This window comes from Electrophorus electricus, chromosome 7 (assembly GCF_041902795.1).
Source record: "Electrophorus electricus isolate QZ-2024a chromosome 7, ASM4190279v1, whole genome shotgun sequence".
Classification (NCBI taxonomy): Eukaryota; Metazoa; Chordata; class Actinopteri; order Gymnotiformes; family Gymnotidae; genus Electrophorus; species Electrophorus electricus.
In genome coordinates, this window is record NC_137503.1 from 2,732,501 (window position 1) to 2,753,281 (window position 20,781).

Here is a 20,781-nt window from a genome sequence, read left to right on the forward strand (position 1 = left end):
TTTGGGGTTGCACTGTTGACCTCTGTGTTTATGTGCGCTGTGTGCATACAGGTGCAAATATTTGTGTGTGTGTGTGTGCTGTGCTGTGTGTGAATTTGGCTCTTTGTGTGAACTAAATGTTCCCACAGTGATAGGAGAACTTTAATTTTTGTTTTCAGTTGTGTTGGGATCATTTGGTTAATCCATATGAGGAAAAAACAAACGTGAGGAGACTGTGAGGCAACTTGTGTTAAAGCTGAATGAGTCAAAAGGAGCCTTCAACCACTGAGAGTAAAAATTAGGTTTTTGTAGAAATCATAGTGTGATGTAGCTTCAGTAATTAGCACTCACATGGATGTGCGTGTGCGTGCGTGCGTGCGTGCGTGCGTGTGTGTGTGTGTGAATAAGAGCAGGCTCTTTAGGCCTGGTGATCCAGCATTACTACAGTTCTTGTCCCTGGACAAAGCTCAGAGGCAGATGACTAGATGGACTCCATGTACCCAATGAAGACAGGTGGCAATAATCCTGCTAAGAGACAGATCTGAAAGTGCTCATACAAAACCAATTTCAGCTGTGCTCCATTTGTCAAAAGCTCATCAGAGTGAGGGACGAGGGCTCTGAGCCTGCGTGGACCCTGAATCGCTTCATTCCTGATTGCCTTGTCAGGGCACCTTATCCTCCTGGGAATGACACAGCCCCACCTTACACACACACACACACACACACACACACACACACACGCACACACAAGTGCTCACACAAATACACACAATCATGCACAAACACATACAGAGACAGACGCACACACACACACACAAATGTGTGCTTGCACAAATGCACACAATCATATACAAACACATAACACAAACAGATTCACACATACACACACACACAAATATGTGCTCGCACAAACACACACACAAATGCGTGCTCGCACAAACATACATTCACACAAACGCACCCACACATAAATACATATGCACACGCACACACACACACACACACACACACGCACGCACACACACACACACACACACACACACACACACGCACCCTAAGTTGAAGTATTAACATCATCATTTTACTCCCACACTGAGTCCCCTCAAATGCTCAGTTCTCCCACAGGTCTGGAGTCCTTTCCTTGCTCCTCTTCAGAAGAAAGCGCTTCACTCGGGATACTTTATCAGTCCCCATAATCAGGGAAATTAAATCACTGACCACATAGAATCAGACTCCCATAAAAAAGGCTTAACTTAATACTGAAAGGGTAGCCTTCTCTCCTGTCATTATAAATAACCTCAGGGAGCAAAACGGAGACTGTGATGCACAGAGTCCAGTACATACACTTCCTTGTGCTAAAGTGCCTCCACTTATCTCCTATAGGCCTCTCTTTCTCTGTGTGTGTGTGTGTTTATCCGCGGCGACAGAGCCGCAGCGGGAGGATGGAGCCAGGGATGGATAGATAGATGGAGGGAAGAAGGTTTTAATGAAAGAGTAGACTCCAGTCAGCCCGCTAGTTCTCATCAATCAGCTGTGCGCTTTAGAAGTGTAATCCGAGGTGGGGGGGGGGGTGCATCAGGCTTTTAATCTCTATTAGTTAATGGACTCTCCTCTCGGGCTGCAGGGACTTCAGCGTGCCTGTCTGCAAACAAGCCGCAGAGCTTCACGGCATAAAGCTGCGTTCACAGCTCTGGACAGAGGCCTACGCTCTCACTCTGAGCAGGATTTTCACACTGTGGCCACGTGAACACTCTTGAACTGGTCACTGAGCTGTAAACTCAGTCTTTCCTGTGAACATTGTGCTCTTCAAGGGTGTTTTTAAACGAATTCGTTTTTTTAATATATGCAATTCCCGGGACATATTCACACCACCAGAGGGAGAAGGCTTGAGCATGAGTCAGTAAATTAATTTAAGTGAAGCTTTATTTTTGCTTTCTTTTTTCATTTTTTTTTTTAAGGCTGTCTGTATGTGATCCAAATGCTGTGATCTAATTAAATTATTTCTGTACCTGCAAACTTTCATTTATTTTTTTCTTTGACAAACACTGCTTTTTTATGTGCAGTTCTTTGGGAGGATTGCGAAGACTCGTGGCTGGGTGTTGGAACCATTGCCCTGCTGACTCACTTTTGCACCTTTTCCCGTCTTTTTCCCGTCACGGCTTGTTTGTTTAGGGGCCGCAGAAGCAGAGCTGTCATCGACTCTATTCCCTGCACTGCCTGGAGCTGTCCTGCGGTCCCGGAAGCGTTTCATTAGTGCGGCGGTTTGCGCCCATCGACCCCATGCGTGGTCTGCTGCGCGTCATGCCGGAGTGTGCTTCTGAAGGGCGTGCACACACTTCCTCTCAGCCTTCCCCGGCCCGGAATGAGACGGAGCCGCATCCTTCCCATTCAATTCGAAATTAAATTGACTAACGAACCGTAGCTCATTATAAGAAGCAATTGCTCAGAACTGTCTTTTGACCAAAAAATGTGGAAAATAAAAGTTTTTGTAACACTCCAGTGCTTTTATTACATGACTGGGAGGGGAAGCAGAGGTAATGGAGAAGCAGACCCCCCCACCCCATTCCAGTTATTTTTCTCTGTTCAGCTTCTCAGAGTAGCATCTTTATAGACTTTGTTGGCTTATCCAATTGCCTTGTCAAAAAAAGACTCGATTGGTTCACACAGTATTCACCTCTTCTAGTTCCATTTTCACCTTTCCACATTTAAAGAATTCTGGAGTGTTTACAAGTACTGTACTTAAATCCTTTACGTTCTCTCTCTCTCTCTCCTCTCTCTCTCTCTCTCTCTCTCTCTCTCTCTCTCTCTCTCGTGAATGTGCTTTGGGCCTTGTCTTTGGTCCACTCAAATTTGTACAGGCCACCTGATCTTTATATGCTAATGCTATGCTAACAGAGGCGTCTACCCACACCACCATCTATGGGACCATCTATCAAAACAGGAGACCAAAAAAAAAGGGAGATAACATGCATGCCCCTCCCGTGTCTGAATTACTTGCCTCAACACATCAACCACCTGCTCCAGGGCAATTTTCTCTTTTCATTTGACTCATTTTTTTGAATGTGGTTTATTCTTTTACCAAAAATATGGCAGAACACTTGTTAAATACAAACTAGGGCCTTCTTTGTTTGATTCCCAGAGGGAAACACTGTTGTGGTCAATTCTAGAATTTCTCAAAAACTTCTCTCTCCATGTCCTCAAAAAGGCTTGAACACAATTAGTACTGAATTTCAATACATGCAGAAAATCTGTGTGTGTGTGCGTGTGTGTGTGCATGCGTGTGTGTGTGTGTGTGTGTGTGTGTGTGTGTGTGCACGCGCATGCGCACGCATCTGCTCACACACACTAGTGTTGCAAATGTTCCACTTCTTCTCTTATAAATTTAGAAGCAAATTTATAATGCATGTTTGAGCCATCAGATGAAAAGAACATCCAAAAAACCAGAGTCATTTGAATCATATGAACATAACAAACCAAACTAGAAAAATGTATTTGGGTTAACTGAATCCTCATTAATAATGATTGCATGGATATGTACAGTGCCCTACTTCTAAAGATCTTGGGTTTTAAATAATCCCCATAGACATCTTGCCAGGATATTGATTGATTGGAAGAGCTCCTAAAGGTCATATTCATAAAACATTAGGTAGTGATAAACACATTCCTGTCTGCAATTGTTAACCACTAGTTAATATATTACAGCAATTGTGTGTTAGTCTTGTCCCGCACTAGTTACTTGTCACCGGGCGAACCAAATTTGCAATTTAGAAAAGGCGTGTTGCCTAATTAAAATACTTGGCTATTTAATTTGCACATAAACACTATTTATGAAAACAGATGCGTGCCGAACTTTTTTTTTTCTCATTCACTTAATTTTCCATATGTGCTGTAAACAAGTAATGGGGTCATGCTTCCGAAGCCGACGCAACCATTAGCTCGCGCTTAACCATTACTCATTAGAGAGCTAATTTTCTGCTATTTACAGCTATTGTGGATTTATCGCGTTTAAATATCAGGCAAGCAGGGCGATTAATTGCCTTGCTTGCATTGGACGCTTAACCATAACTGTTGCCATGACGATGGTGGGTGGGATCGGTTTAACGCTCGGTAGTGCCATTTCTCTGAGGTCACTGTTTTACCCATGTGGAAGTGATGTTGGGAAGTGTGTTTTATATATATATTTCCTCATTTTTATGTAATTGTGTTAATCTTGCTATCTTGTCCGATTTAGACGTGTAATATGCCGGAGATGTGTGGGTTTGTCCCTCAGAGATGTGTGTCAGCAGCATGGTTGAACCGAGGCCGTCACCCACTGCTGGCGGAGAAGCACGTCAGCCTGACACCAATTCACTGATTCTCTTACTGTATTGCTTTTGACTCAGTTGATGAAACAGGCCATTATGGGATCCCCTGTACTAAAGATCTTTCGTCCTTTTCAATATGTCTGATATGGCTGATGTAACCTACATTCAAAGCTGCGTTCATTTTCAGAGGACGAGTAACCAACTCCGCCCCCCCCCCCCGATAATCAGGTTTTCTTGGTGACCTCTTCTGTGGTGTTTTAACTCACGCAAAGTTCTCTCGGCCTTGGCACCGCACTGTTTTAAATAGAAATATAACAGACACAGATGCCTGTTGAAGGATAGGGGAGACAGAGCCAGCCACAGTACCTCTATTCACAACTATTCCATTAACAAAAAGAACACTTTTAACTGGCCCTGTTATCTTTCTGATTGTTTAGGACTTGGAGACTGACCTAAGTTTTCCCCATCCTTATCTCCACCTCTCTGCCTTTCCTCTGCTCTGGTGCGTTTCATTGAAAGACAAAGACGCATTGTTCGACACGGCCGTTTCCCAAAGCTTTTACCTTGGGAGCTGTGTCCATTATCTAGTGAGATGGAAAAGTATGTTTCTTTTAACAAAGTAATATCTTTCGTGCTTGCGCCTGTTCAGCCGAGAGACAACAGCAGAAATCGTGCCGATAAGCCCGGAACAGTCACGATTATCCTGGCTAGCATTTTTATTTATTTATTTATTTTCAGTTAGCTTATTCTTTTCATTTTAGAAAGGCTAGAAATGAACTAGGAGCTTTTCATCAAGTCACTCAAAATATAAGTGAAATCCTTTCTAATATCTCATTTCCAATTATTGCTGCTTTACTGTATTTGCAGGTGACGATGCTCAGGGGTTGAGTGTTCATAACTCTGTTTAGCTCTAGTCATATCAAACCACAGGTGTGAATGTCACTGAGGCTCTTCAGGGAAGTTACCTGCCCCAGTGCCCCATATGCCTCTCAGCTGCACACGTTGCCGGTTGTTCAAAATCTTGGCGGATCGCAGGAGAAACTCAATGAGACCTGGTGGACCAACCCCTGCGTCCTGTGGCTTTTTGGGACATTGATGCCTCTGAACTTTGACCTTTGGTCTGTAAGAGTCCGTAAGAGAACAATGCAGATCTAATTACTGCATGATGAGTATCAAGCTCCATCTGTTTTTAAAATCTTTTTTCTTCTTCAGTTGGAGAATTCTCTTGAGAGTATAGAGCGGATCTCGCTCTTCTGGGCCAGGACCGGTTCTGGATGTGGAAGTTCTTAATTAATAAGAGAGTCCGAGTCCATACAAGTAGGAAACCTTGAAGTAATCCAGCCTGGAGATGAACCTTGACGGGAGAACTTTTTGGTTCTAATGGGGACTAGCCAGCGTAACCATCCAGAGCTTCCATATCCTCTTAAGCAGCCCCTGTTCTCCAAGGTTGTGTAAATATCCTCCAAAATGTACCCAAAACACACTGACTCCATTCAAAGCAACGGCTTCAGTTGCCACTGAATACCCGTGCTCTACAAAGTAAGTCTGTTTACCTCTCTGGCACTTAAACAGGACAAGTTGTGCCCCCGGCGGGGCCGTTCTTGGGCCTTCATGGCGCGTACAATGCCAGTCCATCTCCCGACCGCCTGACTGAAAGAGCAGCAGCGTTGGCCCTTGAGCTTGGCGCGGGGTGGGCTTTCCGTAACGTACAGAGTATTTGATGTTGACATGGGGCCGTGGCTGACGTGGGGGTCAGAGGAGATAAACATTGTCTTGAGGATGTACGGGGAAACAGTGGAGGCCGTCCAGGAAGTGGCAGGGTCCGGAGGGACAGGTCTGAAGCTCGGGACGCGCTCTCTCCCCCGCAGGGCTTATCGGCTGCCGTATTTATGTTGGTTCTTCTTTGATGTGCAGATTTTCAGTTCTCTTCGGAGGAGGCCCAGAAAGCGGCACATGGGAGGCAGTCGTGGGGCCTTTTCCCACGTGCCTCGGCGCCTGCGTGGACGTACGCCGTCCAACAGCGCCAATCGCCCGCCTCACTTTTGCTAGTTTCCGGGCGCCGAGAGAAAAAAATTAATCCTCATGAATGTAAAAGAGGGTCGGAGTCCTGTCATCTCTTCTCTCTCTCTCTCCCTCCCTCTCCGCGCTCTTCAGCCAGCGAGAGAGAGCCAGACAGTGGTCTGAGTAATGAAGATGGATGTGTCCTGCTATCAGGAAGCCACTTACTGCGGTTTGATGTAACCTTAAACATTGTGGAGCGCTCAATGGCACTCGCCACAAAGAATCTAATTAATGACTCGCACTTCCAGAGAGCGCGATGCAGTATGCATTTGCAAATGATGCTGGAGCGTTAATTAAAAGCTGTTCAAATATCACACTGTGAGTTCTTAGCTTGTTTTTGATTTTTGTACAAAATGTTCTCTTTTTTTTGTTCAGGTTTAGTTCTTCGTGCTTTTTATTTTTTACAGGAACATGCATGTTAAAAGGCTGATGTTCACTTGTAGGTAGGTTTTTTGCAGGTGCAATGTGAAGCACTGCACTGCACCTTGATCCCAAGTAGGGCTTGGTCTATCCACATGGCGTGTGAGCTTTGACACACTACACATTTATAACTGCTTCTTTATTTCTGTTTATTTTATTTATTTATTTTTGGTTTGTTTTGTTTTTTTCTCAAAATATGGTGGCTGTTCATCTGTAAGTTCAGTCAGAAAATCAGTAATGAAATGCCTTAGGGAGAGAACTGATAGAGAACACAGATACACACACACACACAGCAGTGTGAGGTTACGCACACATACATGCCCCACCCCCAGACCTGCCTAACCTGCCCTGTTTTTATAAACCCCATGTTGCTAGTGCAGTTGTTAAGTGGAGACCCGTATGTGTTACAACAACAGAGCACTCTGTGCCTGGAGCGAGAGAGAGAGAGAGAGAGAGAGAGAGAGAGAGAGAGCGAGAGCGAGCGAGCCAGAGAAAAGGTGGGGGGTGTTTGAAAGGACAGGTGTGAAGCCACATGCACTCTTCGTTGGAGATGGCAGTCCACACAAAGCGATCATTGTTCATTCTCCAATCAAAAGGCCTAATGACTCAGCATAGGAACTGAAGAAGGTTGAAACACAAAACTACATTTAGACTACCGCGCTCCGCGCAGCACATGCCCAGCTATGTCTGAAACGTTCAGCAGAAAACAAAATAACAAGCCTTCGTGTTTCCTGTTGTTCGGCTGTTCCCAGTAGCTTCAAGCACCTTCAACTGTTGATTTGAATTACCGTGCAAACTCAAACGTAACTTTCTTTACACCCGAACGTTTCTTTAGCGAAACCTTCGGCGTGTTCGCGTTCATGAGGTTCATCCTTTCACTTGCGTGACTGGCAGTGGCCATTCCTCTGACTGACATGCACCATTCTCCCCTCTCCATCTCCCGGGGCAGTACGAGTGGAGGCGGAAAGCGCCGTGGTGGACCCTAGCCTCTCAGTGGCCCGTGGTGACCGTGGTGACCATGGCGACGGCCTTGGCGGTCCTGGTGCCGTACGTGGTCCACCGCATGCTGACGGCCTTCAAGGACCCACCCCCGCCGGCGCTCTTCAGGGCAGCTACCATCTGCTTTGGGCTGCTCTCCGAGGCCCTGCTGGTCAGGTGAGTACCTGCTCCGACCGGTCGTGTCCTGAGTTTCGCGGTGATCACGTCTCATGGTGGCAAAGTGCAGACGCAGAAGTGGATGGGCGGAGTGAGAAGCCAGCATGTCCTGTCGTCTCCATTGTGATTTGATTCACATGACTGAGCTGAAAAGGTTGTATTTAACCCCGTGTTCCCCACGAACCTTTTGGAGTGATTCCAGACTCTTAATTCCTTTCTTTTCTAACATACCTTTCATAGTAGTTTCAGTGTATAATTCACACTAGATAAGGAAAAATATCTCCTAAAAGTAATAACGGAATAATTATGCTTAAATCCTAAGAGGTTAAATCGGATTCTCCTTCCACACGTGGGCCAACTCATACCATAGTCTCCCAGGAATATCACAACATGAAGGCCCCATAACTGCCAATACAAATGGCCAGTGCTCATTCTGTCCTACGGGCGATACACCTGGATGGGGGTCATTCCGAGGGGTGGGAAAGACCCCCCCTTTCCCGCTGAACCTCTTTGAGAGAAGGAAGGATGGAGAGGCGGAGACTAAGATGAATTTGGTAGGTGGGGATTTGGGGTTGGCAGCAGGTAAGCAGCTGTATAACTGCAGAGACGACACCCCACGCAAACCTCCATTCAGCTACAACAGACTTGGAGACGGGAAGAGAGACAGGCAGAGAGGGTGTGTGTGTGTGTGTGTGTGTGCGCGTGCGCGCACACACACGCACACGCACGCATGCGCGCACGCGCACACACACACACACACATGTGTGATTGAACATGCACTGTATTCATTACAAGTCACTGCTGTATAAAGTATTTGCTAGTGCTTGATTATACAGTATCTGTTTAGCTTGCAGTAAACATCTTTTCCTCTCTCAAGTCGTAGGGCTCGGTTTACCTCTCTGCTCTCCCTGTTACAATCACCAAAGCAATGAGCCAACAACCACACAATGGACGCCGAAAGAATCTCCTTCAAACGTACCAAAAGGAGTGTACAGTAATTTCCCTTTCAGGAACACATCACGCTCACAGACAAGTCATTACAGCCGCCCGACCCAGAAATATGAGTCAGTTTTTCTGTGGCTCGTGAAAGGTATGCACAATATTGACATGATCAATGAAGGGTAAAATTAAAAGCCGCATTGATCTTTCTTCGCCCCCCAGCCCTCGACACCTTTTCTTTCTGTTCGGACCCCTGAGATACTGCAGGGCACTTTCATGCATAACAAATTTACAGAGCGTTTTCCAACATAACGTGGCATTTGCGGTTGGATTGTACGGACTACACAGCGGCGATGTTATCATTAGGCCGGGAATGCTGGGTACAGCGTAATATGGGATGGGCTCAGCATCTGAGAATCGAATTACACATCATCTTCAAAATCACTGCGCGTTGTGAGGAGAAACTAATTCTTTTTCCAGCTAACAGCATGGGTGAATCTGTGCAACACCTTTATTAAAAAATACATTACTGATTAGTTTCTGATCCCTGTGGCAGCGCCATAGTCCAGCCCTGTGGGGTCCTGTAGCGTGAGCTGATGGTGAGGGGCGCGTAGCCCATCCTGCACTGACATGCATGGACTCTCTGTTTAATGAGAACTGTACTGCGCTAATGAGCGGAACAAGGTTATATTGGGATGTCTGCATTAGGCAATTAGCTGCCTCACTGCTCTGAGTAAGATAGAAGTTCTCGTGAGTGTGAGAATAACTCCGCCAGGCTTATGCAAGACTCTTAGATTTCCGTACTGAATGGAAAGAGGTTTTGTTTCTTGGAATCGGTTTAATCAATATAGAAGTATACGGGGTTATCGTCTGCAGCAAGAATTATAAAAATGTCAGTCTTCGCGTGTTGTAGTCAGTGAAGTGGGAGTGTGTTGGTACAAAGTTGCATTGCCGCACATCTTCTGTGGTTAAAAAGATCTGGACAAATCCAGCAGGCGTTAACGTAAACTGCGGCTTTCGTAGGCTCTGACGTTGGTTTGATTATTGGCTTGTCTGCTTACTGCAGCCCTCCGGTTCCTAATCATTTTCACTGAAAAATGACTAATTCATAACCAAGCCTGACTTCACAGTTCTTAGCTTGACCTTAATAAGTTGCTCCACTTCTACTGTTCACAACCCACGAAAAACAAATTTAATCTGATCTGCTGTTTTCCTCTGAGAATGAATTCATAAATGTGTTCATTTTTAACTTCCCACAATGAACCCCTTCTTCTCTCACCTCCAAGTCTCCATCTAAACATTTGGAATAAGCACTTTGTACACACACACACACACACACACACGTGCTTTCCTTTTGGTTCACTGTGTGTGCATCTGTGTGTGTATTCAGGCTGCCTTTGTACGGGAACGACCTCTTGACTCTTCATACTGTATGGAGATTATTCATAATTTTTTTTAGTGTTTCACAGAATCCCTTACCTTGGTAACAAAGAGAAGGAATACCCAAACCACTTCAACTAAACTGAAACTAGGGTATCTATTTATTCATATATTCTCTCTCTCTCTTCTCGGTTTTGTTACTGTTTCTTTGTAAGTAACTGGAATAATGCTCCAGGTGTTCTGAATCATTAGCAAATGAGCAGCCTGCTTTTATTAGCCTGTGACTTGTAAATAATGCATTACATTCCTGGCATGATCAACCATCAGCCATACACAGAATGGAGGAAAAAACAGTGGCTTGCCTTCTCCCAGCTGAAGTCATTCCACAAACGCAATGCGAAAGCCGATATTTGCGGAACCAGCGATACAAATACTAATTCACCCCTGGCGTATTTCCATACTAACGGGAAATTAACATTTGTGACACGTGCAGTGCTGTTTTCATTCTTTCACTGGTCGCAACATATTTCATTGTTTAGCAGAAAGGCGGGAATAAGAGCTGTTTGTAATCAAGGTAGAATGCTCATAAGTCTCCCTATTAAACTTTTTAAGAACGTGCCCCGTGTAATCTGCAGTCTCTCCATACCTCATCATCCCCACGTTAATGAGCTGTAATTTTACCACAGGAAATTGGTTTACGGTTGCACAACATGTTAAATATTTGCAGAGAAACACCAGGCCATGTACGTGAGTCTCCAAGCTCTGTAGCGTGGTCAAGGAGGACTTGTAAATCGCTAAAACAGAACACAAGCTTACTTGCAGGGCCAAAGCTACACTCGTGAGTTTAAATATCACATTGCACACTGGGTATGCCAGTGCCTTGTAAGCGGTTGTCTGTGATGTTTCACGTCCGGGTAAAGGAGCGATATAAAGGAGATGGCCTCAAAAGCGTGCGACGGGTTTTGTGATTTTGCAGGAAGCTGCTCTCCGCGCTACCCTCGCCGCGCAAAAGCCCTGACTCAGCTCTGCAACTCTGCAGCGTCATTAACGAGGCCTCCTGAGTCATCAGGACTGCAGAGAGCCGGCCTAGTTTAAAAATGACTCACGAAAACACACACACACACACACACACTAAATAATAAAATAAATAATTTACTTTTAAAAACGGGGAGCTGTGAGAGGCGTCATCCATCGGAAAACTGCGGATCTGAGGAGCGGCGCTCTCAGCCTGTGATGCATGCGGCTAAGCTGTGCGGCGCTGATTACCAGATCATCATTAGTGCCTGCTCGTTAGACGCCGCAGGAACAGCACGGCAGCGTCTTCCGGCGCGCGCGCTCATTTCTCACGCCTTCGCTCTGGAGGTTACGATTAGCGCGAGCCCGTCGAGCAGAGGCAGGGTTACATGCTGTATCTAATCCGAGCAGTGCGCGACTAGCGGGGGTGGGGGGGGGCGTCTAGTGGAGGTCGGGATCCGCGTGTCGCGCCCCGGTGATAGACAATGGGGAAGTGAGATGTGTTCAAAAGCATGGCTGACTCAAGGTAATGCGTGTGTCTCCGGACAATAAATCACTCAAGTAATTCATTTGCGCATGATCCATGCTTTCATGTATGGAGGCCAATAGAGTGTATTTTTCTAACAGTCAGGTAGGTGTGTGTGTGTGTGTGTGTGTGTGTGTGTGTGTGTGTGTGTGTGTGTGTGTGTGTGTGTGTTATAAATAGAGAAACCTAATGCCAGTATCATGTCTTACTGGCACACACATACTCTATCAGAATCTCAATTGCTTACACTATGATCTTATATTAATGCCATCTCATGTGAAATGGGATACTTTAATAGTAAATATTTCCCAGCATGTGTCAGACACATATAATCCAAAACATACAATTTCTGAGCAAGTATAAACATTGTTAAACAGTATATTGTTAAAAGTGGATATGTAAGGGATTGGTGTTGATACTCAAATAAATGTTCAATTCAGCTGTACCAACCAGGAAAGAACAGCTATGTTCCATCGCAAGAGGCAGTGGGGTATCCAGATGAATAAGTCACGCTCTATGCAAATTAAGCATATGAATAACTTATTTCACCTCCTCTTATTAATTGTGAGTTATTTACATATAAAATGTGATCTGAGGTGTTTTCCGCAGACAGAGTTTTTCCCCCTTTTTTCCTGACATGCTGTGTGGATCACAGATCTACCTGCTGCTTGCTTGGGACATGTTGCGATTTACACTCTAAACTGATATGCTGCATGAAATCGCTGTGGCATTAGGTCAAAATGTTTCTTTCTGTTACTTTCTGGTTCGTCCGTTATACTGCCTACATAACTCTTCCAGCACTGACCACACCCCTGCGACAGTTTAAATGATTTGATTGGTGCAAATTTTAGCGCAAGAAGTCAATCAGAGGGCGGTTGTCAGTGAATTGGGCAAGGCATGGTCACTGAGGGAGGGGCTAGGTCAGATCTGGGTGATATATGTACTGGGGTAATATGGTGACGTTTAAAGTGGCTTCTGTTTGAGTGTGACAAACTGGTGCTCCTGGCCATTCTTCTACCGCGTGTGTGTGTGTGTGTGTGTGAGGGGGAGCAGTCGTGTGGCGACTGCCTCTAGTCAGGGTGTGTCTCAAACATGGACACACACACACACACACATATAAAAACCCTACCCTCCTCATTAGATCACCATCCCTCTGAGCTTATGACATCTTAACCTTTGGAAAAGCGCTCGCAGACAAGCATTTAGGAAAACACCAAACCAGCCTCCTTCTAACGTGACTCCTGACCTTTCCATGTTGTTATTGTGCTCAGCTCCTTGCAGGACACAAAGCTGCCTATTTATTTAATATGGCAGCTTATCCACTGAGGGGAATTCAGTAAAGCACCAATTATAGGCTTTCGTCTCAAGGTAGGAGAGATATTAAAGGAAAATTCCAACTTTTTACAGAATTGATGTTTATTTTTTGTGAGATTTGTCTAATGTTGGCTTCTAAAGTAAGACACAACAAAATGCTGACCTCCCCTAAGCTTCCATAGCTGTGCTATTATATATGTACAATGCAGCGACACCAACAGTTTTTCCAACAGTTATGCTCAGTGTCTCCATGGTATCTTATTTAAGAGAACACTTCTTTGTAAGTCAGCTAGCATCCATTTACTCTTTTGTGCATGCTTGTATTACTCAAACCAACATGACCAGAATGCTAGCAATTAAGATAATAGTAAAATGATGAAATATGAGAATATATACAGAAGTAATGGAACATAAATATATATTAGGCTATAAACAGTCGGGATATGTTAAAATACGTATTGTTGTTGAACTGCGTTTATGTTTGTGACTATGCAAGTCACAGGCACGTTTTGAATCTGACACTATCCAGCATTGTGACCTCTAGAAGCCTATGACAGGTTTGGTATAGTTTGTATAGTTATTTCCTTTTCTGTAGAAAGTTGCAGGGCTGTAGGTGTGGAACCTAGTTGAGCCGGGGGACGCTGACATTTCCCTTTTCTGCCTTTTTATGGAGACCAGATGTCTGGCATGTTTTCTACTCTCTCTTTAGTGTGGATGTCACATTTCATGACGTCTCTAAGAACGATTCTTTATCTCAGCCCTGGCCACACGTTAAAGAGCAGAAGATGTTGTTTTTCTCTTTAATCTTCTGCTTTGCATCACTAGAGTCTTGTTATCACTGAATAATAAAAGGGTGTTTGAAGCTGTTGTTCTGGCTGGGAGCCTGATACAGACTGCCTCAGGGCTACGCATTGTGTGAGAAAGCCAGGTCGTAGAGCGCACCTACCGGCAATGCTGCACGCTCCCCCCAGGAGTGCCTCCCATCTCGGCAGTTAAAGATCGTACCTCTGACACGGCGCATGTGTGTCGGTGGTGCTGCTTAACACTCACCCTTGGTCTGCTCAATGAGAGCTCCAGAATCCCAGTGTAGATCCCTCAGGCAGGTAACATGTAGAGTTCATTAACATCTGTTGCACTGCTGTGAAGGTAACACACCCGAGTTTGGGTTCACGCTCCAGATGGCTTGCGTCACTGTTTTCTTGGTGAATTCGTTGCCTTCTGATCAGCATGGGTGACTTGGGGGGGGATCTGGGAGGCTTCAGTTTGCTGACACCAATCACAGAAATGGCCTTTGTTATAGCAACTGATTATAGAGTTCAATGTGGCAAAAACATGCGTTTTTGTGCATCCCAAGATTATAAAAACAAATGTTCAGTTTATTAGCACGAAACTTGCTTAGAGGTAGGAATGGATTTGATTTGACAGTGAGCCTTGTGCGCACAGTGTCATTTCCTAATGAACTCACTCTGAAACTTTTGTGCTGTACTTCCTCTGTATGTGTCGCTTAGATTTGAGTGAGGCCAGCACCAATGTCCAGACTCGAGAGCCACTCCAAAGCCACAGTTCTGATGGCATGGGACTCGTGACGCAGTACGCGTCCGGAGACTGAAGCCTGTGCTTCAGACAGGGACGACGGAGGGCAGAGAACCGTCACAGATCTTTGGTTGCACAGAGCCAGCCAGTCACGTGACGGCGGTCAGGGTCCAGCTCCTGCCTTCTCCTGTCCTCCCGCTGCTACGCTGTCACGGTCAGTCCACACCCAAGGAAAAAGATCTGCCCCGACACACACCCGCCTGAGCAGCGTTGCAGTACAGACACTCGTAAGCCATTGCCTGGAGCCTCAAATCTCTCATTATGCCGCCTGAGATTTATTAAAATAGATCATGAAAATGTTAATTAAGTCATTAATTACATTATTTAAGCAGCATTGACAGATAAGGCGGTGAGTATTATGGTCTGGGGGAGTAAACTAAGCAGGGGAAGAGGGTGGTGTGTATGTGTGTGTGTGTCTGTCTGTCTGTCTATTTGCTGATGACGTAGACTCAGGTCAGGCCCAGTGGTATCCGACAGCCATTCTTCACAATCCTGTCTTAATATGATGCTCTCATCTACATTTTCCCCATCTGACACTGAGCTATACACTAGAGCTTCCCACACGTCTCAGTGTTAGACACTGAGCAACTGCAGAGTGACACATGTAAATATAACAGTGATGTAATGGGGGGGGTGTTAAAAAAACAAAACCCCTTTAAAAGAAATCAGTCATGAACATTCACTTGCTCATGATCTAGAAAGCAGAAGGTTACAGATCTGGCATGAAGCACAGTGCAGTCACTGCTTACGCTAGCTTTTGCTAATGTGGGGTTCCTCTCATCTTTGATTCTCTTCTAGTATACCTAGTACATCATGGGAGCATTTGGAGGAATCGTTTGGCAGAATCATTTGTAGGAATCATTTGGGCCAAGGCCTCAAACCATATTTCCAAGCTGTTTGGAAAGAAAATACAAGGGGGGCGATGGTGAGATGGATTAGCAGTGAGCCGATACTATGAACCTCTTTATCTGTTGACAGCTTAGTTACCGTTAAGAACAAGAAACGTGTTTTTCAATTCAGTGAGAATGGAGTTCTGCTTTGTCCCCCCAAGACCTGCATTAAAAGAGTGGGTGATCGGACCAGATAACCGCAAATAACGGAACTTGAAAATAACTTCAGAGCAGCGCTTGATTTGGTCTGCGATTCCCGTTATTTATTGGCTTCAAAGATCACCGGACACTTCTGAACAGAAATGTGAGAAACAATTTAAGCTCTGATCTTTGAGATCCTCTTTTGAACAGAAGATAGCCTCACTCTTTGTTGCCTTGTTGAATCAGACGGCATGCTGCTCTCTCTCTCTCTCTCTCTCTCTCTCTCTCTCATACTAGCAGGGTGTATTTAAATCTGTCAGTTATGGCGTGACATCTGTGGTTTGTCTTTAAACGTGCATGGCCATCTGCGAATCTCCTCATGGCTTGTCTTATTAGACACATCAAGCAAAAGCCAAAAAAACCCCAAAAAAACCCAATGCATTCCAGCGGCAGGGCTGAAGATTGTTTTAAAAATCACAAGGTCATAGCTCCTAAAAAAAGCACTGAGCCTTCAAGCCTGTTGAACACTTTCTAGTAATATGGTCTCTATCAGACGCCTTCTGACACACCTTTGTTGATAAAGTGGCATTCAGTTGTTTCAAGCCGGCGTACCTTTATTATCAGGTACATCCAATGGTGGAGGGTGGTCTCATGCAGCCGTTGTTCAGTAAGGTGCCTTTGAGGTACTTTTCTCCCCACCTCAATGTGGGTGACGTGTCCAGCGGAGGTAAACGCCTCATCAAAGCGTCGGGATTGAACGGTAACCTAGGAATGATCTCCTCAAAACGACACCCCTCAATCACCCCTCAACCCCTCATCTCTGTCTCCTTCTTTGAGGTTGCCTGGCAACCTGTAGTGGCCTGGCTCTTCAGGCTGAGAGGCTCTTGATTGTCAGGTGCGAACGAGTCTTGAGATGGAGGTGCTTTTCTGATGGCTCCCCTGGCATCGGCGTGGCGACAGCCCAGCCACGCCCCAAGGCGACCCGCGTCATCGGTTACGACGAGCCCGCGCTGACTCTAACTAACGCAGAGGCGAGCGTGGTGAAATTGTCTGGAATTTCAGTTGCGCATTCCTTTTTCATAGCCATTATTCTCACTGTAATTAATCACAGGGATCGGTAACTGAGTGATGTTTTAATTGTATTTGGGTTTGCTGGTGAATTAAAAAGTGGTCTGCATCAGAAGTGCTCTGGAAGAAGGGAATACGAATGCAGCATAGGCACTTATAAATATGATTAATTTGTCACATTACCACAGTGTAGCGATAGCAGGCTACTGATTTTGCACAAAAAAAAACCCCCTGCGGTTTCTATGGAGAGGTGGCACATTCCAAATGTAATATCACCTCTTACCTCCTATGCTGCCTTTATTATCTCAAACACCTCTCAACCTACTTTATTAATTATTTTACCAATTCAACGTGTCTGGGTTATAGTTAATATTTCAATATTTCTGATACAAAATATGTGTTAAGATGGGTCATTTTTTAAGAGTGCTGTTCATTCTGGATAAACGCTATCAGATAGCACTTTTCAGTCGTATCAGATGTTCCGTAAGCGCTCCGTACCGTGCTTGGGGCGGCGTCATAGGCGACTAAACAGCAACATGGAGTCATTGGGACTCATTAATAGAGCTCTGGAGCACTCCCCACTGCTCCCATGAGCCCCGTGGAGGGGAGGAGAGGTAAATAAGTCCAGGAGCAATTAGATCCGTGTGCTCATACTAATGCGGCACTGTTATCGGAAGTGTCGGAATGGCAGAGACCCTGACGGGGCTGTGAGAGGCGCCTGTTTTGGGGTGGAGGAGCTCACGTTGGACCGTTTTTGTGTTCTTCCTCCACATGGCCGGATATTTAATGGCTTTCGTGACTCTTTCAAGTGCAAAAAGGTTCTCGTCTGTTTTCTAATGATCAGTGGAGTGGAGCAACTGCAGCAGAATTGGACTAGCCCTCATTCCCATCTGCTCTCTGTGTGACAGTGTGTGTGTGTGTGTGTGTGTGTGTGTGTGTCTCTCTCTCTCTCCCTCTCTCTCTCTCAAGGTGCCTTTGCTGGTATGTGTGCCGCCAGTACCGGCAGGCCGAGCAGATTTCATTCAGCCTTCAACCTCGGAGCCAGTGGGGAGGAGCAGGAGGCCACGACCACAGGGTTCAAAACTCACGGCCAGCGGGTGGAGGCAGGGTGGTGGAGGCAGCGGGCCACGGGGCTGCAGGAGCGGACGAGGGGCCGGTGTGGCATTCCCCTCGGCCCCCCGTGGCTGTAGAGAAGCCATCCCGCGGCGGGGAGGGGCAGACAGCTTGACTCACCATGACTCGTTTAACTTCTGGACGGGACCGAGGCTTCCCCTGCTGCCCGGGCATGACGTGAACACGGCAGTTATGCCACGTGCTTCCAAGGTCCCGCACGCAAAGAGGAAGGAGCTTCTGGCTTTTGCCGTTTTACTTTCTTCCCTCGTGTTAGTCTTTGAATCGGATTTATGCGGGACGCCTGGCCCCTGTCCGAATAACGATGGCATAATCCCGAGTTGCTTCTATGGCGAGTCGCACACCTGGGTCGGCCGGGCAAAGTCTTGCTTGATGTCAGTTCTGGCTTCGTTGGTTGAGTCGGGCGGGCTCTCTGAGGGATAGCTTCCCCACCGGTCGTTTCATGATTAACAGAGACAACCACTGCTCTAAAGTGTGTGTGAGACATTATTTACCACCAGCTCCCTTTTGCCTATATGAAAGTCTTACATTTAACATTAATGCTGCATTGTGGATAGCATGTTTTATCAAAAACTTTAGTGTAATTTAGCTCAGTTCATAAGTTCATTGCAAACTAATCATTATATATTTATATATATATTTTATATATCTACTGTTTCGTTGTATAGTTTCCTTGGTTTATTAGGACAAAGGTTTCCTAAAAACAGCATTTTGTATGCTTGTATCTTCTTACATTCCAGTGTTTATATACAGGGTAGATTTGAGCTATATGAGCTATACTTTAAATATTCTGTTCATCAAAAAATTATTTTAAAAAAACCTGGTGATCAGACTCTTCCATGACAACAGTCCATGACAACAGTTCATGACAACAGTAATGACAATTTCAGTTTTGCTGTTGGCAGCATTGTTCTGGACATGCTACAAGCTGTTTAGACATGTGTTTTCACTTTTGTGCTGTTACCAATCTACCCCTCCACTCTCATTTGCCTGTGGTATTGTGAAATAAAGTGATTATTTTTCAATAATGTGGCTTTTTGTCCTTTTTCGGCATAACCGCTATATGCTATGAACAAAACTAGGATAAATATTCCATCTTTTGCAATCAAAGATACAGGAAAGGCATAATACAGGTAAAAGCATAATCAACAGGGCAGAAAAACGTCCAGGCATTGGTAAGCGGAGTCAGTTAAGCTACGTTGGCAGATGTATTTCTTTGTGTTCCTTTCATTGCGAGCTCATGTAATGCCATAGCTCACCACAATGATAAGAAGGCAGACGCAGCACCCTAAGGCTAGTGAGCAGGCCCTTGCCTTTATCAGTGTGCACTGACGGTGACAATAGTATAAATGGATCCTTTTTATTTAGTATCTCTATGGCACTTCCTGTCTCGGTGGGTTTCCTCCAGTGCCAGACCTGTATGATATTCTGCTCTGTGGTTAGCTATCTTTCCATGGTTGTGTGTATGTGTGTGTGTGTGTGTGTGTGTGTGTGTGTGTGAATCATATGCCAACTGACCTCTCAACTGCAGTCGCAGCAGTAAAACAGAACCCCAGCTGATCGTTGCTAGGGCTGCATGCCACCCCAGTGAGAACAGCAGCATGGCGTGCTGGAATCAGCAGGGCGCGGGTCTCCAGTGACTCCACGCCTCGCTGCCGTTTGTGTTCTCTGGGCTTTATGTGCACATGCACGGCCAGATGGGCACTTTCATGAGCTTGTGAACGTGGATTACTCTGCCTGCTACATCTGGGCCTCCGCATGGCGTGGCAGACCACTGTGAGCGCAGCAGGCAGGGACTCAGGCAGGCCGCCCCTGCCTCGCAGGGCTCTGGCACAGATACCATCTGAAAAGGTCATGTGGCCTGAGTGTAGCTGTGGCGCTGATGACGACAGTGTGACGACGTGCCAAGCTGCGCGGGCGGTGTGACGACGTGCCAAGATGCGTGGAGAGTGTGACGCGTTTGCCTCCAGTTCCCATTGAGAAGAAAATATGGCGGAAGCATTTTTGGCTCCTTGCAGAGTTAACTTTGGGGTCAAAGATCATTTGGACCAATCGGCACGGTCCAGAATTTGGTCTGCTTCAGTATCAGAGTTGCATGTTCGCGCTGAGATTTCAGACATGACCAGTATATTCAAAGATTCACAGTTAGGGACAGACTGAAGGACAGAATAAGCCCTCTTCTCTTGTGAGAGTGAGAGTGTTTAGTACCAGTGCAGACATTCTGAGGATGAAAGAAAAACTAAAGTGAAATCTAAACAGGATAGGGTTAAGGACAACCCTCCGCTTGGATCTGAAAATTTCAACTCCCATTATTGTCTTTTAAAGATTTATTCTTTTAAAAAAAGACCATTAATACCACTGGCCCTCAACTCTCATCTACTCTCTACTGTAGACAGCATGCAACTTTGTCCAAGCACAGAAACAGTCATTTAGGAAAACAGAGCTATTAAAAGTATGCGCTTTGAGCATGGGTCTCTCCGAGCAGGTGCGTGCTTAATGAAACTCGTCAGTCTGCCCTGTCTATTGGATAGCCTTGTTGCCATTCCACTCCATTACTGCCGAGGCAGACTGGTCATGTGGTTAAAGTGCTTTTCAATTTACATGGAGAGCAGGCACTCATTTTCCATCCAGCGAATGTAACAAAAATGCTCCCGTCGTTCAACTGGAGGTCAGATAAGTAATCAGCTTTGGATTGCACTGGCCCAGATGTCATAACTAGCTGTTAACCCGCAGATGACGAAAAAACAGAACAGATCTCACAAAACAACAGAGCAGCCACACACACACACACACACACACAAACACACACACAGAGTGAGAGAGAGAGCGCGAGAAAGAGCGAGAGAGACCTTTCACCCATTTCACA

The 20,781-nt window shown here is 45.6% G+C and overlaps 1 protein-coding gene and 1 long non-coding RNA gene across 4 annotated transcripts in view; both read left to right on the top strand.

Annotated features, from left to right (window-relative positions):
• LOC145658713 (uncharacterized) overlaps positions 1-2,473 on the top strand; it is a 7,596-nt gene extending 5,123 nt beyond the window's left edge. The window contains exon 2 of the long non-coding RNA XR_014124500.1: positions 2,152-2,473. This is a non-coding gene — a long non-coding RNA (uncharacterized LOC145658713). The remainder of the gene's footprint in view (positions 1-2,151) is intronic.
• Positions 1-20,781, top strand: part of LOC113584538 (uncharacterized) — a 105,738-nt gene that overhangs the window by 53,953 nt on the left and 31,004 nt on the right. For 2 of the 3 annotated variants that reach the window (XM_027021514.3, XM_081717380.1), the window contains exons 4-5: positions 7,714-7,919; positions 17,754-18,937. In XM_027021514.3, the coding sequence (XP_026877315.2) occupies positions 7,714-7,919; positions 17,754-18,012 (465 nt within the window). In that variant the 3' untranslated portion in view covers positions 18,013-18,937. Of the gene's footprint in view, positions 1-7,713; positions 7,920-17,753; positions 18,938-20,781 lie in introns of those variants that run through there. The other variant, XM_081717379.1, reaches the window with a different exon arrangement.